The sequence below is a fragment of the Canis aureus genome, chromosome 4, assembly GCF_053574225.1.
Source record: "Canis aureus isolate CA01 chromosome 4, VMU_Caureus_v.1.0, whole genome shotgun sequence".
Classification (NCBI taxonomy): domain Eukaryota; kingdom Metazoa; phylum Chordata; class Mammalia; order Carnivora; family Canidae; genus Canis; species Canis aureus.
Window position 1 is genome coordinate 14,459,465 of NC_135614.1, and position 27,957 is coordinate 14,487,421.

A 27,957-nucleotide genomic window follows, 5' to 3' on the forward strand; every position below is an offset into this window, starting at 1 on the left:
TGAGCGTCTGCCTTTGGCTCAGGGTGTGATCCTGGGTCCGGGGATCGAGTCCCACATTAGGCTCCCCATGAAGAGCCTACTTCTCCCTCTGCCTATGTCTCTGCCTCTCTCTCTGTGTCTCTCATGAATAAATAAATAAAATCTTTAAAAACAAACAAACAAAACAAAACACAAGGCAACTCTATATGGAATGATCTCTACAATGTATTTACTAATATACTCTGGATCAAGTACAGTATATAGCATACAATCATTTCTGCATTAAAAAGACTATATGTTAACTCTGGGAAACGAACTAGGGGTGGTAGAAGGGGAGAAGGGCGGGGGGTGGGAGTGAATGGGTGACGGGCACTGGGGGTTATTCTGTATGTTAGTAAATTGAACACCAATAAAAAATAAATTAAAAAAATAAAAAAATAAAAAAAAATAAAAAGACTATATGTGAGGGTGCCTGGCTGGCTCTGTGGATACAGCAGGTGACTCTTGATCTCTGGGTTGTCATGATTTCAAGCCCCATGTTGGGTGTTGAACTTACTTTAAGAAAAAAAAAAAAAAAGACTATATGTTACAAACTTGCATATGTTACAAACATCTGCATAAAATCTCCCTTTAAAAATAAATCTAGGGACACTTGGGTGGCCTTCTGCCTACGGCTCAGGTCATGATCTCAGGGTCCTGGGATTAAGCCCTGCATCAGGATCTCTGCCCAGTGGGAAGACTGCTTCTCCCTCTCCTTTTCCCTCTGCTGCTCCCCTTGCTCATGCTCTCTCTCTCTTCTCAAAACAATAAACAAAATCTTTAAAAGAGTAAAATATAAATCTATTACTTTTACATAGAATACATTGCCTCTAGGAAGGAAAACTGAGTGACTGGGATAAAAAGAAGCAAAAATGATTTACTTTTCACTATATATACACTTTCATAGCTTTAAGATTTTATATAACGTTCATGTATTATCTAGTCAAAAAATAAGTTAAATACATCTCTGATGTCATCCCACAGTGGCCTGGTAAGCCCTAAATTATCACTGCTATATATGTAAATATGGTTCTTTGAAATAAGAAAGCTTTGTGCCCTCCACAACAAATCTGCGGAACTTATTAGTAGTAACTTATGTAGGAATAGCAATAACAGCATTAACACAGGGTTTCCTATGTGTCAGGCTGACTCTACATGTGATGTGTTTATTAACCCACAAATACCTATGAAATCAGTGCTGTTATTTGCACAAAAGATTTTCCATATGACGACTAGCATTATTCACTAATGAGCTGGGCATTCTCCCTTGGCCTCTTACAGGTTGTTTAGATGAAATTTCTCCACTTAAACTATGGCTTTATTCCTTATGCTCCTTCAAAAATATAATGGAAGACTGGCAAAGGGCCCAGCCATTTGGCATCTTCTGCAAAGATTTATCATTCTATTCTATTGAGGGCTAGGTCACATGGACAATATACATGCTTGAAACTCATTTGTCTCTGCTACTACACATGCTTAATAAATAGTTTAAACTATACACCCTGCATGGAATATTTACAAGGATTTTAATCCCAGAGACTTTATCATCTGGAAACAATGTATCATTGTCTTATATTAATACTATATTTTACTTTTTTGTTTTTAAGAAAATTACTTTTGTGAACATTACAATTATACTGGTGGATACATAAACAGATGTACTTTAATTGAGGTATATGGACATCCCCCACGTGGGTCTGTGGACAGACTCCTGGGGAGAGCAAGTATATCCTTATTTTAATTAACATCTAACCGAAAACTCCTTGCACTATAAATATAGGCATGATACAAGCCACGGAGTATTAACAGGACCTATGACTTTGTCACCAATAGAAATGATTACTTTTCTATCACTCTATAATCAGGCAGACATGATTAAGAGGATCATGATTACAAAAGAACAGCTGATATTCAACCCTCTGCTAGATCTTATTACCTAATGCATCAATAAGTATATCTATTACTTTATCACAATTTTTAATCTTGAATAACTATTTTAATATAATTAATTCCTCCTATCTTATGTATTTACAATATTCTTTCTGAGAAGGGGTCTGTCAGTTAGCCAACGGGTCTTAAAAAAAGGCCAGTGTGAGATTTTCACATGTGACAGAATGTATCTGCCCCACAGGTCTTCAAATCATTGAAGGCACTCCTCAGCAAACACTTGTGGATTGAAGAAATGAACAAAACCAGCATTCCTCAGTACTGCTTTATGGTTTGATTTAAAACAGTTCACTCTCCACTCTTGTACAAAGAACTCAAAGGGAGTGTGGAAACTAAGATGAGGTATCAGGCCTTTTTCCAACAGTCATTGACACATTGACACTTCAAATGCAAAACCCCAGTGGTGACAAAGGCCCAAACTGGAACCCCACTCACTTTGGGAGGGCACAGACGCTAAAGATAAGCTCATCCTGAATGAGCTCTGTTCTAACACGTGAGCAGAGCCTCATGCAACAAAATGCTAAATATTTACTTTAAAAGATAAAAAACAAAACTTTTTCTCAGAGAAAGCCCAAATATAAGGGGAAAATGCAAATGGTAATATCTATATAAAAATGTTATGTCCCTGAACTGGAAAAAATATATTTAATGTTCTCTCATTTCTTCAAATAACTCACACAGAAAGCAGAAAAAAAAATTGTTAAATGCTATTTTAAAGCATAAAAGTTAGAGACTGCAGTAATGAAATGTTGATTATCATTAAGAAATTTCATCAAATATGTTACCAAAATCCATATCCAGTGGCTACAGAATAACATGAGTCAGCAGCATAGTAAAATCATTAGGAAGAAAAAAGGTTTAATTTTACATGAGTTTTTCCTTGTGAAAACAGGTTGGCTCTTAATTATCACCACTTCTTAGTCATCACAAGCTATTAGTTCAGTAACCCAGACTGCGGTGTTGCCAGATATCAATTCCAAGCTCACTGATATTCAGTTTCTATAATCCATCTTTTTCTCCTTTGGGACACTGGCAGAAGATCTGTATTATTATAGTCTTCCTATCTCCCCTTTCTACCTGCACGAGTATTATGAACAGTCCTGAGGCATATCCCTCGGCCTCCTAGCTCAATAAACACCAATGGATAATTGAAAATATAAACATTGGCTATAAGCATTTACCCAAACATTTGTTTAAAAGCTGGTTCGTTATATTTGAAAGACAAAATCTGTAAAGGTCAAGAAAGATTTACATAAAAGATGGCTCCAGAAAATTTGGTCAGAATAAATCCTGATTACAAAGGTTTAAATGGTCTTCTATTTAGAGATGACTCTCAGAGGCAAGAGAGAGGAACGAACTACAGATTCAAAGCCACTGATTTAGGTTAAAGAAGTACACAGTGTATGAAGACCAGAAGAAGAAGAATACAAAGCTACATCGATGTTTTCTTACTAAAAGAGTGGCTAAAACTGTATTTGATTCCACCATGTTTTTATTAAGAACTATTTTATCTGCTTCAAGGCCTAATTTCAACACCTACTGCCTGTGAGGAGGAGCTCACCTTTTTATCTAGGAAGATCAAACCAAAATGTCTTCAACAAATAAAGTTTCTCTGGAAAAGACATTTCTACAAATAAAAACTCCCCAAAGGATGTAAATACACAATCCCCAAAACCAGAGCTGACAGAAAAAAATAAATAAGTAAATAAATAAATAAAATACATAATCGAAAGAAAATATTGTCTCTCTTTTGATTGCTGGCTTGTGACAAAGCTTGTGAACTCCTCTCCTGGTTGCATAGCAACAGTGGAGGCAGCCGTTCCAGCCTGTAAGAAATTTCCATGCCAGAACTGTGGAAACAAGAGCTAACTACTCAGTCTATTTTTCAAGGTTACCTGTATTCGCAAAAGAAAAAAAAAAAGGTAAAATAATGCTCCTGGGGTGTCTAGAACCAAAGATCTGAAGGAAGTTCTCTAATGCTTTGAACCCCTCTACAATAATTCCTCAACACCTACGCTCTACATAGACAACTCCCGTATGGGAAAGAAAGGCTCCAAACCTAGAGGAAGTGTGTCTTATCACTGACACAAAATAACCAAGCTCCACAAAACTAAATCCCTAAGTTCCAGAGTTGGAAGGTAGACAGCTGGATTTCATGAGCATCACCATTCAGACTCTTCTGTGCTGGTCCCATGATCGCTACTGAACAACAGAAGAAGATTTATTTTTGGTTTTGCTATGTTAGTGTTCCAATAAACACATTATTATAACTTGAATTCTTTTCCTGTCTTCTTCCATTTTTGAATGTGGCTGATCACAGCACTGGACAAGTCCCTAAAATGAGCAAGTCACTGCCATAGAGATTCATCTTAAAAGCTTGAGCCTGGTGAACATCATCAGCAAACTTGCACTGGCATCAGCACAACGGATAGGCTCAGACCAGTGTTCCGCTTGTCTCCATCTAGGTTTCACACAGGAAAAAATAAACAACCTACATTACCAAGTGTGACAAGTCCAGATAAAAACGTTCTTATGGGGAACATGGAGACATACATGGAATGATTCATATGCATTGGTGAACCGCTGTTATTTTCTCTATACATACTTACAGATTCTATCCTTTAATGTTCAATGTCCAGCCCACCAAGGATCAGGGCTTGACTGCTTCTCACAGGGAAATTACTTGAATGGGCACACATGGTCCCTCACATGAGTGACTCAGATAATGGGACAGTGAGAAAAGCACTGAACCAAGGGCCAGGCTCTCATCACAAGTAGGTCAGTTTGGGGACTTTGTGCAAGTCAGGTCAATGAGCTCCCATTTTTGTGTCTATACAGTTATATTAAGAGCTTCTCTGCCCACTTCATAAGGATGATCTAAAATTTAAAAATGTTGGGCAGCCCAGGTGGCTCAGTGGTTTAGTGCTGCCTTCAGCCCAGGGCCGGATTCTGGAGTCCTGGGATCGAGTCCCACATCAGGCTCCCTGCATGGAGCCTACTTCTCCCTCTGCCTGTGTCTCTGCCTCTCTCTCTCTCTCTCTCTCTCTCTGTCTTTCTCTCTTTCTCTGAGTCTCTCATAAATGAATAAATAAAATCTTTAAAAAATAAAAGAAAATTTTAAAATATCAAATGAAGTAACAAAACATATACAAACTTCTGAATGTTCTTTCTGATTTTCTGTAACACTCTCTGTTTCCTCAAGTCATGTTACAAGGGCATCATACTGGTGCTGATTGTCTATAAAGAAGTGCTTAGGGAAATTCAGATGCAGCTTTATCATCAGAAACCAGCAGAAAATTTGGTGCTAGCTATTGATGGGCAGCAATACTGACAACTAGAAAGGGAACATAAAAAGTGACAGGTAGTCATTTCCTTATATTTCCTGACTTTAAAAATGATGCATTTCCTAGATTTTTGATGACTGAATTAGGACAAAAATAAACACAATTGTAAACTGAGGAACATTTTCTTTTGGAACACTGACAAGAGTACCACAGTAAAAGTAATTTTAAAGCTTTTGATTAATCAAATTAATTGGTCTCATGAGGTGTTTTAGAGAAAGTATGCATCATCTATTCTAAAACATCTATTTCTGTAGAGAGAAAGTTCTCTCATTTGGTGATTTTTTTTTACGATTTTTTTATTTATTCATGAGTCACAGAAAGAGAGAGAGAGAAAGAGAGAGAGAGAGACACAAGCAGAGGGAGAAGCAGGCTCCATGCAGGGAGCCCAACATGGGACTCAATCCCAGGTCCCCAGGATCATGCCCTGGGCTGAAGGCGGCGCTAAACCACTGAGCCACCCAGGCTGCCCTCATTTGGTGATTTAAAATACTTACTTTTTCTTTTTTTTTAAATACTTACTTTTTCATTAAAAAGTATGCCTTGTATATAAAATTATTTATGTGTTGACTTAAAAGTAAAAGAACAGTAGTTAATTTTAATTTTCGATACTGGAGAATATCTAATAGCTGATTAATTTACAGTGAAACCTTACTAGGCTTGTACTCATTAACTGTTAACCTTTGGGCACATTTAAAATTATTTGGGAAAACTGTTGAGTTTACTTAATAAGGCAGATGGGATAGGCAAGTTTTTGTCAGGAGCACAGAATTCACAGAAGAAGAGGAATATAAGATAAAACATAATCTCTCCCAGCCAAGAAGTGTTTTCTCCTATGGCTCTAAGGCCTTGACCTACCACATTGGTCATTTCTGCTTCCTGCACAACTTAAAAAGCATCACCTGTGTCTTATAAATGTGTTGGAATCATCAATAACTAAGTCTAGCAAAATGTGACTCTCAACTCACTGCACCCCAGATCCGGCAGGAAGAACACTTGCACATAACAGATGTATGGAATACACCCAACTAGCTGTTGTATATTGAGTTCAAGTCTTATCTCATGCAGAGGTATCAGGGAAATGAGAGAGTTTAAACCTTTATTTAAAATAGAACAGATACAGAACTATAAAGGGAAGACAGTCTTTATGTGAGGAAAGGCTTATTTAATCAGTCTTTCCTCCATATACATGCATACTCTAAAGGCAAGAATTAAAAAAAAAAAAAAAAAGGCAAAAGAGCATTACCTTCCAGGTCAAGATGCAGAGAACTAATATTTACTCAGTGATGCTCTATGCTAGGCACTGCACTGAGAGTATTATAAACAATGGTAAGTATAACACCTGTTTTACAGATGGATAACCAGAGCTGCAAGGAGTAAAATGACTTGCTGGGGACAAGTGAGAGATGGGACTACAATTTAAGATTGCACCAATCAGACACTCAAGCTTACCCACTTTTCCTCATACCACACACTTCCTCCCTTTCTAATATAAAAAAAAGAAAAAAATCTTACTAAGAAAGGCTAAATCCAACCCAGAATACCCCAATCATTGCAAAAGGCTGCCTATTGAATCCTGGAAACTTTCTGTTAAAGAGCAACATATTTACACGCCAGAAGGTTTTAGCATATGCTCTATCTATATCGTCTCCAAGTACCTATCAGCATAGTGCTTCGGAATCCTGACAAGGCTGACATCTTAATTGCCGACTCTTTTCTCAAGAGGTTATACATGCCTCAAATTATAGCTGGATATTCAAAACACTGGATTAAAGTTGAAATAAATAAGTGAAGTAAATAACTGTCACCAATATGGCTTTACTAGTTACAAAGCAAATCTAGCTCATGTTAAAATTTTAGTGGCAAGTGAGAGGCAGGTTGGATGTCAGAAAGCCAAGGTCAACAGCAAAGAGCAAGGTAGTACCCTCATGCCAGAGGACAGAGGGAGGAACTGACAGCTGAGAAGGAAACTTGCCTTACATGGTTGCTATTACCTGCAGCAGCTACCCGCTGCCCTCCCTGGGTGTGGACAGCCAGGGCCAACATGTGAAATGGGGAAAACTTTGAACAATTGTTCTGGTCTCCCTTATTCATATTGCATGTATCAGCATTGGGGAAAAGGCACAATTTGGGGGACCAACTGCACCTGGGTTCAAATCAGAACCCTGCTATTTACCAACTACTTTGAGCCTCACTTCCCCATCTATAAATTGGAGGTAATCAAAACCAGCCTCACAGAGTCTTTGGAGAATCAAATGAGTTAAAATCATAGAGTGCATAACAGCCATGCAATAAATGTTAGTTCCTTTCCTTCTACTGCACTGTTTGAAGTAATTATCAGCAGAGTGGTTATAGGCTCAAAAGACAAACCACAGTCCGCTCCATCAGGAAGTCTTTTTCTCTTTCTTGAACCTAAGAAAGAATACATATGTATCCTATTTTCTTTCTGGCCTGAGACAGAATCACTTTCAATTCCAATAACCTCCTGAGTTGGAAGCTACAGACTGAGCAGTGGGGATACCCATTAAACTCCATCGTGAAGAAAGAAACCCATCATTGTAGCTTAGAGTAAACAGTATTTATCACACTGAAGCTCCTCCCCAGGTCTTCCCCCTGGGAGGAATTAGCAGACTAACTCCTATGGAGAGGCTCAGCAGGGATCTGGAATTATGGAGACTTTTTAGAGCTCTAACACATCATTTTATATATATTACACAAATTGTGCACACACATGTACACTTGTCTACACATTCATGTCACATGTAGTAACATCCATATACATTTATTTAGTGATAACACACAGATTAGATAGATAAACATACACCATTAAAGGCCAAACAAGACTAACATTCTCAAATTCTGTCCATCTATTTCGATCCAATTTCTACAATATCACAAATGGATATGAGAGGGTGTGACATGTGGGCCAAGGAAGTATCCATCAGAATAAACTTTGACCATTTTGCAATGGGATTTTAAAGCATCATTTCCCAGCTCCATTACCAATTTCTTGCCTACTGTTTCATTACTATACTATTAGAATGTTTAAATCCTCATAATTTTCTGGGTTTTAGCTTCATTCTCCCAAAACCTACTACGGGAAAGATGGGCTTAGAGCATCACCAGCTGAGAAAAAGAAAGGAAAGGGCATCTGCATCCTGCTAGTGGTGACATTAACATTTATTTATAGCAGGAACTTTTGGGGAATGGAGCATTTTCATTTCATTTTCATAAAAACTCTATGAGGCATATACTTGTTATTACTGACCTTTAGAAATGAGAAAGTTGAGGAATACAGTGGTCAAGCAACTTTTTCACAATTCCTAACTAGCAAGCAGTCTGCCAGATGCCAACCACTAGGTATCTTGCCCTCCAGAAAGAGATGGCTTGTGAGCAGGAACTATAATGTTAACCAAGTTAAGGTCACATCTTTCATCATAAAGATGAGAACTGCAGAGCAAGAATTTACCTTAGAATTCCAGGGTACTAATTTGAGTTTTAGAGATTAAAGACATGTTCACATATGAAACCTTTTAGATGTAATCATGGATTTAGATGTGATATGGATAAATCCATTAAAAAAAATCACACAGGGGAATTCTATGAGAGTTAAAAAAAAAAAAAAAAACCACAGTGAAATAATATGACAGTGTCCCACAGCTTAGCATCTCCTCCACTACTTCAAAGGAGATTAATATATACCGATCCCTTATCATATTCTGATCCACAGTTGTATCCAATTTAAATATGAAGCACATCTATACTAGGACTGACCTCCTTAGCTGAAAATTCAAAGCCCCCAACATGACTCTTGCCTATCTTTTCAGCCATATTTACCACCTTTTGATTTTTGGTTTTCAGATCAAAAATATAACCTGAAACTGTGTCCAAATATGTTTTCTAAAAATTAGCATATTTGAAAATAATTAACAGTCTTACCATAGAAAATAAGTATGCGCTAAATTTTTACTTAAACTATACAAATTAAACATAATATAAAGAGCAGTAAAAGTCAAATATTTGCCCCCAAAATGGAGCTAAAGGACTAATAATATTAACACATAAGAAGCTTGTATAAATTGTTGAGAAAAATATGGATACTTTCATAAAATAATGCCCAAAGATGTGTAGAGACAATTTCCAAAAGAAGATGTTAAATAATAAACAAACAGACCACAATCATATGCCTGGGAGGAAATACCATGATATCAGACTTAATTTCTGAAATTCTAAACAGCTTTGTAGTTATTCTAGAAAACAGAAGATCAATTGAAAAATTATATTTTCTCATGGACAGTAGCATTTTGTGAGAGCGTGGCATTGATAATATTTGGTTATGAATCATTTGGTCTGCTAAGCCAGGATTCTAAGCTCGTGGGTTCAAACTTGGTGTTAATGTATGTGACAACTATACATTAGTGAACAAATAGCTCGTCATTGTAAGATGATTTCTAATATATGGAAACTGTATACTTTTATAAATATTCTGAGTAAGTGATATTTTTCAATCTTCCCCATCACCCCTCCCCGCCCCCCTGAAGTCTCTGGCTCTCGTACATACTCTTAGTTGCATTCCTACCACGTTTTTTAAAGGGCCTACAATAACATTATTCTCCAGAACAGAAATCAAAGCAAACATGTCTTCCTTGAATATCAAGAAAAAGTGCTAAGGACTGATATTCCCAAATGAAAAATGGGAGTCTTTTCTTCCCACTGACCACACACCTTTAGGAAGGGGCTCATTTGAAGGAGCAGCGAGGAAAGCCTGTCTGATCTGGGGCTCAGTGAAATGACAGAGGATGAGCAGCGCACTGACATCTGAACCTGATGCAAGCCAGTCTCTCCACGTAAAGACCTTCGGGGCAGCATCGTGCCTGCACTGTGGTAGCTCTGATTTGTTCTGATCGTAGAATGAAAATAAACTTCGGCAAACAACAGCCAACATCCAAGTATTTTTAGTCAGCCTCTTCGTAACCCATACCCTTAAATTGGGCAGGAGTCAATTCTGACAGTTCTTAGAATTGTGTCATCGGGATTCAGACTCTGCCTGACACGATGCAGCGTTGTTCCTGATTACTCATATTCCAGGGTTCAAAAACAAAAGAATTCTATCAGAGAGGCTCACGCTCTCCTTCATCTCTTCTATTAAGTAAATCGAATGTCCTGGCAGCACACCTATCCGTAGATGTCAAGTCACATTTACAAACATCTAAATCAAAGGCTTGCCTAGACAGGACTTTGGTGTACAAGATTTAAAAAGTGACCTTGGTTTCTTTCAATGCTGCCATTCGATTCACATTCTATAAGAACACAAATTCAAATGGTAGGTAAAAACAAAGAAACAGAGATATCAGACATAATAAATGGGTTTCCTTTTATTTTTATAGATGATCTTTTTAAACTCCGAACTCATCCAAGCTACCCCTTTAATTTATGTGCTATAAAGTCCTATCTCCTCAATCTCTAATATCTTGAATATTTTATTTGGGTGAAAGGATTCAATCTCAAAAATTCAAAAGGATTCTGTGTTGCCCCTGAGGCCTCAGCCATTTTCTTGGGGGCAAATTGGTTTGGACCATTAAGTGACTGGAAGTGGAGGAGCTGGAGTGGGTACCAAGCAACGAGGGACCTCTTTAGAGTTCAGATCTCTGACTTCTGGTATGTTCTTTAAAACTGTGACAAGAAAGAAAGGAGGCAAACTGAGCTGATGGGCCAGTGAGTGTTCCAAAGCACCAAGGCGGTTGAGTTTACACCCAAACTGGATAGAGGCCAGAAGAGGCACTCCCAAGATCCCAAAACTATAAAGCAGAAGAAAATTTTCATTTTGAGTTTAAAAAAAAAAAAGCACCAACTCCTCTTTTCACCCCCCATTTTATTCCCTCACCTAACTGAACTCCTAGTGGTGCTGAGGCCTTTGAGAAATCATTTCAATCTGGCAAAGCCAATGATTCATGCTTTCTGACATCATGGTACAAAGCCAAAACTTCAGTAAAGACAGTATTTAGACTACATATAAAACATTGATACAGGGTCAGCCCGGGTGGTTCAGCGGTTTGGTGCCGCCTTCAGTCCAGGGCATGATACTGGAGACCTGAGATCGAGTCCCACGTCGGGCTCCCTGCATAGAGCCTGCTTCTCCCCTGCCCATGTCTCTGCCACCCTCCCTCTCTCTCTGTGTGTGTCTCATGAATAAATAAATGAAATCTTCAAAAATAATAAAACATTGATACAGAAGGTAGTATAAGCACGTTCTAGAAGCTGTTTAAATGGCTAGAGGCTGGGTAAAGGAAGTTGGTCTGTGCACAAATAGATAAGTAGAAGAGAACAATAAAGTCCTAAATCCACACATGAATGGTTGTTTCATTTTTATATAAGGTTCAAGAAAAACTAAAATATTTCAATGTTGAAATATGACAACATGTAGTTTTGTTCTTCATCAGAGTACTGATGAAATTCTGTTTCATTCATTCTAAAAATGGCATCAATTATTAACTATCTCAGAGTTAAAATTCTAAAACATGGTCAGATAATGCTTTTGAGCAAATACAGAATCCTAGGAATATAGTAGGAAAGGGAAAAACTTAAAGATACCCATTTTTGTTTTGATTCTGCCATTATTATTTCAGATAGCCTCTTAAGATTTTTATTTACCCAACATACAAAATGAGAGTTTTGGGTGAGACCTCAGAAAGTCCACCTTAGCTTTGAAATTATGAAGGCCTCTGTTCAACTAACTAGATTACTAACTAAATCTATGCTCTTGGTCCAATGATTCAACACATGATTCTATTTTTAATTTAGAAAATGAAGATAGTTATACTTCTGCTCCTCAAAATTATTGGAAAAGAAAACATACCTGAAAAATACAAAAGTTCTTTAAGAGGTAAGACATAATATACACGGGCAAGAAGGAACTAACAGTAGGATTCCAATGAACTTTGTTTTGGTTTATTACCAGTGACACAAATAATACTAACCAGAAGCATTACAACACCCTGCAGAGTTGGTGATATGAGAAAAGCCTACTGAACCAATGTCAAAATCTCAAAAGACTACACTATCATTCTTATGAGCAGTTCATGACAAAAAAAATCAGCATTACTCTATCATTTCACTAAACAAGAAAAAAATATCATTTAAGGGAGATGATCTGAGTATACCTATATTTCAAAGGATAAGGGTAACAATGTGTTAAAGAGGTAAAATAACTAAAAGTTCCATAGATAGGAGAAAGAATTATAAGTCAATTGTTATTGGTTTTAGCCATATGAAGTAGCTGGTGTTAGACAATTTTTGACATACCAAAATGGCAATTCTGCATAATTCACTCTAATAAAATCTTTACATATGAGTGCAAAAGTCACCTTAGAGAAAACAATAAGCCATAATAACATGAATGATATCATTGGATTTTTTTGGAATTCTTATTTCATCACTGAGTTAAAAAGCTTATCTCATAACAAACCTATGAGAGAGGTGCCATTTCTAATCTTTTTTTTTTTTTTTAAGATTTTATTTATTTAGTGGAGAAAGAAAAAGCACAAGCAGGGGGAGCAGCAGGCAGAGGGAGAGAGAGAAACAGGCTTCATGCAGAGTAGAGAGCCAATGCAGGGTTTGATCCCAGGACCCTGGGATTATGAGCTGAGCTAAAAGTAGACACTTAACCTACTGAACCAACCAGGTGCCCAGGTGCTATTACTAATCCATTTTCACATGAGGAAATTGAAGCATAGGGTGACACAGCATGTATCCAAGAGCATGGAGCCGGGGCACCTGAGTGGCTTAGTGGTTGAGCATCTGCCTTTGGCTCAGGTCATGATCCCAGGGTCCTGGGATCGAGTTCCATGTTGGGCTCCCTGCAAGGAGTCTGCTTCTCCCTCTGCCTATGTCTCTGCCTCTCTCTGTGTGTGTCTCTTGTAAATGAATAGATAAAAGCTTTAAAAAAAAAGAGAGAGAGAGCATGGAGCCAACTAGGGTTGACATTCAAATGCAGCCTGTCTTAACCCTTTCTTTAGTCTGGCTGTTGCAAAGAACAAATACTTCCCAGACTCAGAACTGAAAGACAGTGGCTGTTAAGCATACGCAAAATGAGGCCTGGGAACTCCAGGGAGATGGGAAGGTGAGAGGGAGAGAGTTATAGCATTTATGCATTGCTGTATAGAGGAAAGAGAAAAGGCAGCCTTCGAGGCCCACTAAAAAGAACACCCCTCAAGATCAGATGGAGGCATTAGGTTATCACAGCTAGAAGATTTTCACTATTACAATCATCAAAATGGCTCTCCTAATTCCAGATTGAGAAGCATTTGATCATAATTATACTTCCATTTGGGCTTTTCAAACAGAGAATGGACTAAAGAACCAAGCCAAGCATTTGGTTTTCATGGTATTATAAATGGAGAAAATGATGCCGCATCAGTCTCTAGGGGCAGGGTCACTCTTGGATGCCATATACTCAAACCTCTAACTGCAAAGCTAAGGAGCAGATGTGGAACACAGCTAATACCCCCAAGGTACCATTCTACCATGAGCACGTGTCCAGGCTACCAGGTGACCCCACGAGGCAAAAACCAACAAAGCTTTCAAAATGTTCTCTAATTTAAATTTTAAAAGGTTAAAAAAATAGCATCTTATATAAATAATTCATTAAAGTTCATGTTTATAATTATAACAAAGAAGGGAAACCAAAATATATACATATATATATATTGAGTTTCGTGTTAATCTTCTTTACCTTTCTGGAGCTTCCTGAATAGCAGGATCCATAGTCACTCTAGAAACAAAGAAACAAATTTTAGCAGACTTGAAAGAATTTCATATTTACCATGACAACATTTTATAAATGACGATTATTAATGGACTTAAAAACACAAGAAATGTCTTAAAAGGAACACAAAGTAAAACAAAGGAAATGTGATGGGGCATAGAGAAAAAAAGAGCATGTGGGAAATGTTCATATAACCAACGCCATAAAGAAAAGCACACCGGGGATCCCTGGGTGGCGCAGCGGTTTGGCGCCTGCCTTTGGCCCAGGGCGCGATCCTGGAGACCCGGGATCGAATCCCACGTCGGGCTCCCGGTGCATGGAGCCTGCTTCTCCTTCTGCCTATGTCTCTGCCTCTCTCTCTCTCTCTCTCTCTCTCTCTGTGTGACTATCATAAATAAATAAAAAAAAGAAAAAAAAAAAAAAGAAAAGCACACCAAGTCAAAGGCACCAAAAATCTGAATGGAGTTTTTAAAAACAAAGTTGTGTCAAATACATAAAAAAGTGTGAACCTGAACCTGAAAGGAATATGCCCATGAGATACAATTTCAATGAGGTAACAAAAATGCTGCAAAACCAGTCTTTTCTGTGTGAAAACGTTGGCACAGTAAAACACTTTCTCATACCATTTACCTTCACAGCAATTATGAGAAACCAATTTTGTCTCTGAAACTTCATTATCCCAAAAATTGTTTACCAAGGACCAGAATAACAAGATAAGTAAAAGCCAAAAGCCAGATTATGCGAGATGACCTGGTTCCTATGAGACTATTCCCGCCTCAAAGGAGAAAACTATGGAGTCTGAGTGCAGGCGCTCCAAGACGAAGGACAGGCTGACTTTCTGCTTTTACAAAATGCTAACTTTATTCTGTCAGGAAAAAATGCATTTAGCTCATTTCCTGTTAGGATATAGTAACATGTGCAAGATGCAAATTATTCCAACCAGTATCAAAGATTAAATATAGAGAATGTGAAGAAAGGAACATTGCACTTTATACAGTTAGCTGCAGTGATGCTTGCATTACTTAACTCTTCCAAAAACTACACAAAATGGATATCACAAGAGTTATTTAGTCTTAAGCAATTTTTTAAAATCCCAATCAAATCATAAAGGATTAAATCTGAATTCTGATGTTCCTATCTGAGTTTCCCATAAAGGAAAAGAGGAAATTCACATTTCTAAAACCTAACTTTACTCCCATCCATATTTTCTTATTTAATCTGTACAATAACTTCCAAAAGAGTAACTTAAGTAACTTTTTATTGTCATAAAAGCAATATGCGTTTATTGTAGAAAATTTGCAAAACACAGGAAATAAAAATCAACCATGATCACACCACTTAGAACAGAATTTATATCAATCTGTAGTTCCCTTTCACACAGACACACACATACAGAGCCTTTTAAACAAGATTAAGATTATACCACAAATAGAGTATATCTTGCCTTTTTCCCTTAAAAATGAATCATTTTTACATATAACAGTCTTCAAAAATTCAATTTTAATGGTTACATCTTAATCTTCATATTCACATGACACTTTTTGTTCAAGCATTTCCTAATATTTCTTATTTAAGTTGTGCTCTTTTTTCTATTTATCTAGTACATCTAACATTGCAATAATATCCTTGTACAAAAATCGTGACATTGTATCTGCTAATTTCCTTAAGTGAAATTCATCAAAATGGAATTTCTGAAGAAAAGGCATTAACTTCTTCCGTGGCACTTGTCTACAGTTTGCCCACCAAAAGAGCAAAACTCTATACTGGCGCACTTCACTTTATTGCACCTTGCAGATACTGCAGGTTTTTTACAAATTCAAGATTTGTGGCAACCTGCCTTGAGCAAGTATTGGCACCATTTTCCAAAAGCGTTTGGCCATTGTGTGACACAATGTCACATTTTATAATTCTCACAATGTTTCAAACTTTTTCATTATGATTATATTTGTCATACTGATCTATGATCAGTAATTCTGGTGCACTACGAACCCTGCCCAATATAACACAGTAACTTAATCAAGAAATGTTGTGTGTGTTGTGACTGTTCCATGAACCAGCTTCCCCTGCCCTCCTAAGGCCTCCATCTCTCTCCCTCTCCTCAAGCCTCCTTTTCCCCTAAATTACAACAATATTGATATTAGGCCAAATAATAACCTTAAAAAGGTCCCTAAGTGTTCAAATGAAAGGAAGAGTCACACATCTCTCACCGTAAATGAGAAATGACAGAGCTTAGTGAGGGAGGCATGTCAAAAGCTGGAACAGACCAAAAACTAGGCCTCCTGTACCAGTTAGCCACGTTGTGAACACAAAGGAAAAGCTCTTTTTTTTTATTTTAAAAAATATATCTTTTAAAGACTTTATTTATTCATGAGAGATACACAGGGAGAGAAAGGCAGAGGCACCAGCAGAGAGAAGCAGGCTCCACAACAGGGAGCCCAATGTGGGACTCGATCCCCAGACTCCAGGATCATGCCCAGAGTCAAGGGCAGACGCTCAACTGTTGAGCCACCCAGGGGTCCCAGGAAATGTTCTTGAACAAAATTTAAAGTAGTACTCCAGTAACACATGAATGATAAGAAACTGGAACAGCCCTACACCTGATTTGGAGAAAGTCTGAGTGGTCTGGATAGAATATCAAACCAGTCAAAACATCCCCTTAAGACAAACCCTAATCCTGACTCTCTTTAATTCTAGGAAGGCCAAGAGAGGGGAGGAAGCTGCAGAATAAAAGTATGAAACTAGCAGAGATTGGTCCATGAGGTTAAAACAAAGAAGTCATCTCTATGGGGACACCTGGGTGTTTCAGTGGTTGAGTGTCTGCCTTAGCTCAGGGCGTGATCCTGGAGTCCCAGGATTGAGTCCCACATCAGGCTCCCCGCATGAAGCCTGCTTCTCCCTCTGCCTATGTCTCTGCCTCTCTCCCTCTCAGTGTCTCTCATGAATAAATAAATAAAATATTAAAAAAAAAAAAGAAGAAGAAGTTGTCTCTACAACATCAAAATACAGGGGGAAGCAGCAGGTTCTGACATGGAAGCCACAGCAAGTTCTCCAGATCTTGCTAATTCGTGAGGTGTTTACACTAAACAACAGGTTTTTATTGTAGACAAACAGCCTTCTAGAGGAAGAAGATGCCATCTAGGACCTCCATAGCTACACAGAAGGCAACACTTGGCTTCAAAGCTTCTGAGAACAGGCTGACTCTCTAGACACAGCTGGTGACTTTAAGTTGAAACCAGCGCTCAGGCCATTCTGAAAATCCCAGGGCCCTGAAGAATTATGCTAAATCTTCCCTGCCTGTGCTCTGTTAGTGGAACAGCAAAGCCTAGATGACAGCATATTTGTTTACAACATGATTTACTGAATAGTTTAAGCCCATTGCCGAGATCTACTGCTCAGAAAAAAAGATTCCTTCCAAATATTACTGCTCATTGACAATGTACCTAGTCACCCAAGAGCTCACATGGCGGTGTATAATGAGATTAATGTTGTTTTCAAGCTCACTAACACAACATCCACTCTGTAGTCCATGGATCAAGGAGTGATTCTGATTTTCTTTTTTAAGATTTTATTTATTTGAAAGAGAGAGAGCACATGCAAGCATGAGCGGGGAGAAGGGGGCATGGCGGGGGGAGCGCAAAGGGACAAGCAGACTCCCCACTGAGCAGGGAGCCCAATGAGGAGTTTGATCCCAGGACCCTGAGATCATGACCTGAGCCAAAGTTAGATATTTGACCAACTGAACAACCCCAGTAATTCTGATTTTCAAGTCTTATTATTTAAGAAATATATATATATTTAAGGCTATAGCTGCCACAGATAGGGATTCCTCTGATGGTTCTGGGCAAAATCAGTGCAAAACCTTCTGGAAAGCATTCACCACTCCCAATGCCATTCAGAGCATTCATAATCCATGGGAAGAGATCAAAACCTAAGTAAACATCCACAGGAGTTTGGCAGAAGTAGATTCCAACTCTCATGGATGACTCTGAGGGGTTCAAAGCTTCTTCTTCTTCCTACTTCTGAGGAAGTAACTGCAGGTGTGGTGGAAATAGCAAGAGAATTAGAATTAGAAGTGGAGCCTGGAGATGGAACTGCATGGCTGCAACCTTGTGACCAAACTTGAATAGATGAGGAGTTGCCTCTTATGGATGAGCAAAGAAAAGTGGTTTCTTGAGATAGAGCCTACTCCTGGAGATGCTATGAAGATGGATGAAATGACAACACAGGACTTAGAATATCACATGAATCTAGTTGATATAGCAGGGGCAGCATCTGAGAGGACTGACCCCAATTCTGAAAGAAGGTCTACTATGGGTAAAATGCTATCAAACAGCATCACTGCTACAGAGAAATCGTTCATGAAAGGAAGAGTCAATCGATGCAGCAAACTTCATTGTTGTCTTATTTTAAGAAATCACCACACCGACCTCAACCTTCAGCAACCACCATCCCGATCAGCAGCTACAACAATGAGGCAGGACCCTCCAACAGCAAAAATGTTCATGACTCACTGAGAGCTCAGGTGATGGTTAGCATTTTTTAGCAATAAAGTAATTTTCAATTAAACTATGTATATTTTTTAAAGATAATGCTACTGTGCTGCACCTAACAGACTACAGTATAGGGTACACTTAACTTTTATACGCCCTGGGAAAGCAAAAAATTCATAAATTTGTTTTATGGCAATATTCACTTTATTGTGGCGACCTGAAACCAAACCTACAGTATTTCTGAGATGTGCCTTAGGTTGCCAACCAAAAAGACTATTAGCAGTGCATCTCAGTTCCTATTTCTCAAATCTCTCACAAATGTATCTTAACAATTTCATTAAATACTCTTTTACTTCACAGTGAAAATGGTGTCTACTTTTAGTTATTTTTTTCTTGTCAGTACTTCTGAGCAATTTTAAAAATTCATGGTAATTCTCCTATTTATTGCCTTTGACCGTTTTTACTTAGGAAATCTGTGGGTTTTTTATTGATTTGTAAGAGCTCTTTGTACAATAAAGATATTAATCATTTGTGTATCTTAGTTGTATATTTTCGGTTGCCTTCATCTTATTTGCATTCAGGTTTGGTTTTTGATGCACAGAAGCTTAAATTTTATGCAAACTTATCAATCATTTCTTCTGTGGTTTCTTCCATGGTTTGTATACTTAGAAAGTTCTTCCCTAGTCCAACTGCAATTAAACAGCTATTTCTATTTCTTTTACTTGCCCTCCAACTGCTGCTACCAACTTTTACCCTTGGCCCTTTTTATCGACCTGTGTAGAATTTCTTAGGTATGGTGTGAAGTAAGTACTTAATGTTATTTCTGACAATACCCTACCTCAGCTTTGCCTCCAACATCATTGGTAAAATCACTCATTCATCATCTGTGTAAAATTTACTTTGAGAGCAATTGCTTTGAGGTACAATCTTTGCCCTAGTGTAAGCTTTGGCACTCGGGTAAGTTTTGTTTTGTTTTGTTTAATTTCTCTAAACCTTAGTTTCCTTATTCATAAAACAGGCATCATAACACCCATGTTACAGTTTTGTGGTAAGAATCAAACTAGATAATTTACAGGAAGTACTTAGTTCAGTGCCTACCATAGCACATATGCTCAGCAAGTCAGCGGCTGGACACCAGATTCAGGGCTATTTGTCTTCCTCTTACCATCTGTCATCTCTTGTGCTCACAGGATAAATTTGATAGTATACATAATACTTGGTAGGAAAAGTATCTCTAACTACTTTATCAAAATCGCCTTGATTGTTCCCACCTGTTTGTTTTTACATAGGCTCAATTCACTTTTCATTTCAGTTATTCTTAGAATGGTCTTTTCTTTCCAAATTCATCTCTCTCTCACTTGCTTTTTGGCACATGCTATTACATAGGCCAGAACTTCCAAAATGATGTTTAAAAGTAATGGTGAATAGGGGCATCTGGGTGGCTCAGTGGTTGAACATTGCCTTTGGCTCAGGTCTTGGTCCCTGGGTCCTGGGATCAAGTCCCATGCCAGACTCCCCAGGGGGAGCCTGCTTCTCCTCTGCCTATGTCTCTGCCTCTCTGTGTGTGTCTCTCATGAATAAATAAATAAAATCTTTAAAAAAAAATAAAAGTAATGATGAACATAGATATCCTTGCCTTTAACTGCTTAAAATATTAAATATTCTAGAGTCTCAACATTGAGTTTGATGTTGGCTATAGGTTTAAACCAGGTAGTCTTTATAATACTGAAATCTTGATAATACTGTTTTTTGACATTATTTTTATTTCCATCCCACTGAGGAAAAGGAATTTTAAAGAGGTAACATGAGCTACCCAAAGTCATATAGCCAGGACATGGGGCCTGAATGCATGCCCGAGTTGTCTGGTTACATTTTTCTTTTCCATTGCAACAATGCTACCACTCTATAATATAGTCGTCTTCAGCCATTTGTTTTTTGTGGGGTTTTTTTTTTAAGATTTTATTTATGTGAAAGAGAGACAGAGCACTAGCTGGGGGGAGGGACATACAGAGAGGGAGAAGCAGGCTCCCCACAGGGCAGAGAGCCCAATGTGGGACTCAAACCCAGGACCCTGGGATCATGACCTGGGCTGAAGGCAGATGCTTAACCAACTGAGCCACCAAGGCACACCCCAATCATTTGTTTTGTTCCAAGTTTAGCCATAAAAATTCATTTAGATCTTATAAAACATCTTCTTACAAAAGCAACGTAAGAAAGAATGGCTAATTTCTCAGCTGATCTGAAGAAATGTACATCATCAGTTATTACTGTAGAAATACTTCAATATTCATCAGTGTTTGTCTGAGAAAGAGAATTTAGTAGGAGATACCAGAGACATGGCTGTGACTCCTCCCCAGTTATGCCCTATGTGGAGAGAACAAAGAACTTCCATTGCTTTCAGTCACTGAGGGTAGAAAAGGGCAGGACTTTGAAGTAAAATAGAAACTCTTGAAGAAAGAAGATTGGGAGTTAGCAGATCAGATGGTGGTGGTGATAGAAAGCAGGGCAAAAGGACAGAGCCGGAGTAGAAGGTTTAAGTAGTACCTACTGACCTCTTCCTCTTCCTTATATCCATGAGGGCTGAATGAGCCTGTCAGAGCAAATGCCAAATAGAAAGGAGATTTGACTCACCTGCTTTTCTTTTCAGCCAGACTCTGAAGTTTTCCCTCCCTCTGACCCATGGCATTTCAGAAAGGCAAGTCTTCCTTCCATTGGCCTGATGCCAAATACATATATGTCTTTCTGCTCTAGGATAGTTTAACTTTGGCAATTGCTGGAAAATTGACAGGAAATTTTAAAATGAAGATAAGGAGAAAGTTGCAGTTTCAAAAAATCTCAAAGTTGACCTTAGTTTTTCCTAGAAGGCAATGATCCAGACCACACTCTATCTCTGCAGTAGTTCTACCCTCTTCTATGAGAGCTCCTTCATGGGCCAGATTTCTCCTTTTCCTAACAGGAACCCCAGATGCTCTCTGTACTTGGAAACCTCTCTGTACTTGGAAACATACTGATCTTATCATCTTTCCCTATTACCACCCCACAAGAGGTCTGAGAATCTTGCTAAGGCCTCATCTGCCAAACAAAGGCTTAACAAAACCTATCCACACCTTTTGGCACATAGTAATAAGTGTATAAGGATTAACTCTTATTATTTTAGGTAGGCTCCACATTCAGCATGGAGCCCATTGCAGGGCTTGAACTCATGACCTGTATGCTTCACAAGAACCTCTGCTCACCTTTAATCCAGCCCCCAACCCAAGCTTCTCCCCTCTGTTCTCATTCTACCAACCAGGTCAAAATCATACGCTGTGAGGAAAAGTGATAAAATTAGAATAACTTACATTAAATTAAATTAAATTAAATTAAATTAAATTAAATTAAATTAAATTAAATTAAATTAATAATGGTTTAAATGTAATAGATCTAAATTTGTAGAATAGAGAATAAATAGAAAATATCCCTTCTGCTTTTCTCTTCACATAGCCCAAGGCATGTATCCACAGTTCCATACTGAAATAAAAACATTTAGCTCTTGACATTGTCTTGTCTTGACATTAACAAAAATAGCACGATCATATACATGTCCAGAAATTTTACCCAGTCTATTACTGAGCCTACAAAACAATCCTGTGAGAACATCAGGGTAGTGATTATCATTCTTATTTTGTAAAAGAGGAACCTAATGAGCAAAGAAACAAGTGAATTACCCCAAGTTATATTTTCATAGGTGGCAGCAATAAGACTCAAACCCAGGACTTCTGTTGTCAAATCCAAAATTCCCCTCTTCCTGAAACTGACTCCTACAGTCTCTAGGACCATTGGTTACTAACTTTTATCATTTCTATTAAGGCCACAGAGGCCATCATGATTCATTTCCCAGCAACCGTTCTCCGACAGACTATTCTGAAGTTCATGGTAAACACTTTGAGACTGTCCTACACAACTTTTATTTGTTCCTTGACTCAATAACCAGGAAAATATACATCAAATCATATCTGAGTTTATAAAGGAAGGATTGGAGGTTATTATATTGCTACAAATGCTAAAAAAATCATCATTTACAATAACTATATATAATCTTATAGTTTTTTTTTTAAATAATGACTCTTTTTCCAAGGAGATCTTGAATTTCTGACTTTTCCATGTCTAACATATTTCTTATGTATACAATCAATTAGTCAATGTCTGCAATAATTAGTCCATCCATCATTTAAACTACATATCCAGGGATACTGGGATGACTCAAATAAATGTCTGAGTTTTGATCTCAGCTCAGGTCTTGATCTCAGGGTGGTAAGTTCAAGCCACATATTGGGCTCCATACTGGTGTGGAGCCTACTTAAAAAAATAAACAAATAAACAAATAAAAATAAACAAACAAATAAAATAAAATGCACACCCATCATTATGGTTGTGTGCAAATCAAGTTTTGCTATGTTAGTACCATTAATACAAAATAATAAGAGCTAATCCTTACATAATTCTTACTATGTGCCAGGTACGGTTCTAAACGCTTTACAAGTATCATCTCATTTTGCCCTCACCTGTGAGATAGGTGCTTTTACTATCTTCATTTTACTAAGGAAATTGAGGAAGAGACAAAGTAAGAAATTAAGTAAGAAAATAACAGAGCTTACATTTGACCCCAGATTGTGTGGCTCCATAATCCACAGAATTTCAGTAACTTATAGTTTCCAAAAGATTTTCACTTGATGCCAAGAATTCAATTTGAATTCAAAACTCATGTATGTGGACTGCTAGAATTAAGTTCAACATCTTGAAAACAAGCCTGTTCAGAGACCACTGTGTTGTTGTATTTAGTTCCTCCTGGCAGTAGCCCTTTTGTATTTAGCAACAATGCTAATCACCCAGATCACTTATTGTCTTAAAGTGGTGATTTTTAAAAATGAGTACAAGGAAAGAAAATGGATACTTTCTCCAATAAATATAAATAAAACAGTCATTAACCTTTTAGAGCTAGAGGGTATCTAATACATACACCCAAACACAAAACATTTAATCCACTAAACATGAGGTAGGAGGATTTATTATCACTCTCATTTTCCTGATGAAGAATCTGACACTCAGATTAAATTACCCAATGTTCTACAGCTTATAATGTAGCAAAGATAACATTCAAACCCAATTCTGTCTTCAGAGCCCAACACTTAGCCATTCTATCAAACTTCCCTCCATCTAGTCTACTGAAATAACACAGCTTGAATTAGAAAAAAAGCAATTTGAGCAAATATTTCTCCACTTCAACTATGCAAGGCAACACAATGCAGTGTGTTCACTTACATTCACAAATGCACCTGCCAATATGTTCAAAAGAAGTGCCTACTGGATTGTAGTACTTTAAAGACCTTTAGGGGTTAGAAGAGTAAGACATTTCTTTTAAATAATACTATTTCCCTTACTCATTAAGATAATTAAAATTCTAGATTGTTTTGTCCTGAATCGGACATTTCCTGCAAGAAGTAAGTATAGGTCTCCAAATACATTATTTCAAATAAACTTGAATAAATAAACTTAAGTACTCATCATTCATCAGACTCTTGCATTAGAGAACAGTGCAACAATTTACCACTGACAAACCAGCATTCCAGACCTTCCTGAGAGTCGTGTGATTCAGGGAAGGTTTGAGAAGCCTAATGTCAACCAACGTGCTAGAAAAATCTTAATTCACTTGTTGAACGTAGACCAACTAATGTGTTTATCCTAAACTACTGGAAAATTCCAAGTGGCACAATTATCCTTAGCAACCTGTAGCAATTTAAAAAATATTTTTTAGTATCATCTATTCCTTCTTTTTCCACAATGATATGCAAGCAATATATGACCCTGTAAGGAGCAAAGATAAGTATTACTGCTATGGACAGTTAATGAATTTGATCCATTCACTCAGCTGATCATATAGTAACAATTCAAAGTGAGATTTTTAAAAATTTTATTTAAGTTCAATTTGCCAACATATAGTGTAACACTCAGTGCTCATCTCTCATCATGTGCCCTCCTTAATGCCATCACCCAGTTACCCCAGCCTCCTACCCACCTCCCCTTCTGCAACCCTTTGTTTCCCAGAGTTAGGAATCTCTCACGGTTTGTATTCCTCTCTAATTTTTCACCACTCATTTCCCCCCCTCCCTTACAGTTTTTTTCACTATTTCTTATATTCCACATATGAGTGAAACAATATGATAATTATCTTTCTCCAATGGATTCCAGTTCCATCCATATCAATGTAAATGGTATTCATTCAAAGTGAGATTTTTAACACAGACAAGAGCTATGTTTGATCACTGGGCTAGAATAACAATGCAAGATCACAGTGAACTGCAGCTAAAGGTGGCAATGTCTATCCTACTGGTAGTAATCCATTAAACAGTGGTAAAAAGTGCAAGTTCTAAAGGAGGCAAGCCTAAAACATAGCCTCTGCTTCCTCATCTATAATGTAACAATAATTAGGTTGCTACCAAAACATTGTAAGAATTGGGGTAATATAGAGAGAGAGTACTTAGCACATAGTAAGTGCTCAATTAATTTTAGCTACTGCAGACAGATACCATTTAGGTCTCCTGTTTCACAGACTTGTTAGGGAAATTAGTGAGTTGAAAGTTAGTTTTTTAAATCCCTTCTGAGGGAGAAAATGAGGACAAGGAGTATTCCTGTATTGTTCACCACTATATCTGCAACACCTGACATAGTATCTAATAAGTACATGTTTATGGAGTATACTCTGAATCATTATACATATTCATTATAAGAATGAATCTATTAAAAGAGCTCTCTCAGTATAAGGCATGGCAAGGGGAAAGAGAGGGTTAAAGATGGAAGAGAGAAGTTAAATGAATTCTATATAGTTATTCTTCACCCTGGGAACAAGACCCAATCAGATCCTTTAGGTTAGAGTCCCCAAATCACTGATTTATCCATAGTGCCAAGTGCTGCACACCGACCACAGAACTCAGTGTTAGTGTTTATGTACTCATGTGAATTCAGCTCTTTAAAAACACAATTAAATCCTCAAAAGGAGCTCCCTAACCAGCCATCCAAGATAGACCCCAGGGGGCATATTATCTATAACATTCATTTGGCACCTAAGCAAGTGGAGAAGCCACCATTTTAAGGAGTTTGTTCTTATGACATTAAATGGTTGTTGGATTTTCTCCAAAAGACAGGAATTAAATTCTGCACAACTAAATTCTGCACATATTCTGTACCTTCCAGGTTTCCAGGCATTAACTTGGCCTCTACAGGGAACATGAAGAGGCACAATCCTTACTCTGAAGGAGCTTCCTATCTAATAAAGAGAATAAGACAGGTACAAAAATAACTTCAATGCAAGGCAGATCATAGCAAGTGTCATGGAGATATACAAGGAAAGAGATCCAAAGAGGAATCAAATAAATCTATTTTAAGCAATTAAGGCTTTATGATAGTGGGGCACACGAATGAGACCACAAAGATTTTGAATGGGCAAGGGCACTGCAGGTTGAGAAGACAGCAGGGGTAAAGACCAGTTAGGAAAACGTGGGGTGATTATATAATCTGGGACCACTTTGATATTTTACTGGTTTATGGGACTGAAGAAAAAAAAAGAGTATTTATAATCAAGATGACCTGTAAACTCTGAACATAGGAACAAATAAAACACAGAGGCTGTGGAGAAGAAAATGACATGGCTAAGACTGTTCATTAGATTTACCTGGCAAGCGCATGTTAGGTGGAACGGAGAGGGAAAGAGATAAAGGAGCTCTGCAGTAAAGGGTTAACCTTACTTAGAAAGTGGTCTAGGGGATCCCTGGGTGGCTCAGCAGTTTAGCGCCTGCCTTTGGCCCAGGGCATGATCCTGGAGTCCCGGGATCGAGTCCACGTCGGGCTCCCTGCATGGAGCCTGCTTCTCCCTCTGGCTGTGTCTCTGCCTCTCTCTCTCTCTCTCTATCACAAATAAATAAATAAATCTTTAAAAAAAGAGAAAGCGGTCTAGCCTTTGCCCTTGCTCCTGGGAACTGGCCTTGAAACCCTTGGAACAGTCTGCCCGCTAAGTGTCTTTGTTGACATTGGGATCAACGCATGCTATACGAATGATGCCATCACGCACTATCTGCTCCATCTCGGGAGAGACTGGAGACAATGGTAAAGCCCAGAAGCAGTCAGCGACGTCTGTGTGACCAACCAAGTTTATGACTGAGTCTCAGCGCAAACTCCGGACACCAATACTCAGTGAGGTCTCTGGCTGGCAGTGCTGTGCGTGTTCTCGCACACTGCTCCTGGGAGAAGTACCTGTGGCCCCGTGATGGGGCTGGGGGAGGAAGGCAGAGCCCAGCCCTTGGAATCCTCCCAGGCCCTGGGCTGAGCATGTCTTCCCTCGGCTGATCTGAATCTGCATCCCATCACAGTAACAAATCACAACTGTGCATGCAACAGCTTTCAGGGTCCTGGGAGTCTCTCAAATGGCTTATCAAACCTGAGGGTGACCTTGGGAACCCATACTTGCAGTTGTGCCTCAGAAATGAAGGTGGTCTTGAGACATCCAAATCGAAAACAACCGATAAGAAAACCCTCTGTGACAGTGCAGGGGGAATTTAGGAAAGCCTAAGAAACAGCGGTAGAATTGAAAAGGCACTGATGCTACAGCTCTACAGAGAAATAAATAAATACAGATGTGATTACATATAAGAAACTAAAGAGAGTTAGCCTGGGAGAAAGGAATTAATTAACTTATTAAGAAATACAAATTGAGGGATCCCTGGGTGGCGCAGAAGTTTGGCACCTGCCTTTGGCCCAGGGCACGATCCTGGAGACCCGGGATCGAATCCCACGTCGGGCTCCCGGTGCATGGAGCCTGCTTCTCCCTCTGCCTATGTCTCTGCCTCTCTCTCTTTCTCTCTCTGTGACTATCATAAATAAATTTAAAAAAATTAAAAAAAAAAAAGAAATACAAATTGAGAAATGAGAAGCAAGAGCTGGTTTGAGGAGAAAGCAGGGTACAGCAGGGGAAATGAGGAGTTTGGGTACCTCCAGCTCTCTCCTTCCCTGTGCCAATGTCCCCATCGACCAGTGGGTCTGTTCCTTTACCCCTGGGAATCTTTCATTGCCAACAAAACACAGCATAAACGATGCTGTGCACAGGGTGATTCTGGCCCTTAAGAGGACCCCTCAGGGTCATGAGAGGTAAAAACACAGTTTCATTCAGCCAGTAGGCTTTGGGGTGGTTAGTTATGACATAATAAGATAACTGAATTTAAGACAGTAAATAGAGCATAACTAAATCATTTTCTCTAGCTAATTTCTTTATTTAGAAAGTATACGATTCTCCAAGACAATGGAGGTCAAAAGTAAGACGTCTAACTAATTACAATCTTTAAATGACCCAGAGAGCTTGAGAACATTT

The 27,957-nt window shown here is 38.3% G+C and overlaps 1 protein-coding gene across 1 annotated transcript in view; it reads right to left on the minus strand.

Moving 5' to 3' along the window:
- Positions 1–27,957, minus strand: part of ANK3 (ankyrin 3) — a 663,260-nt gene that overhangs the window by 531,917 nt on the left and 103,386 nt on the right. Inside the window, exon 2 of the mRNA XM_077894615.1 lies at positions 14,038–14,076. Coding sequence (XP_077750741.1) covers positions 14,038–14,076 — 39 coding nt within the window. The remainder of the gene's footprint in view (positions 1–14,037; positions 14,077–27,957) is intronic.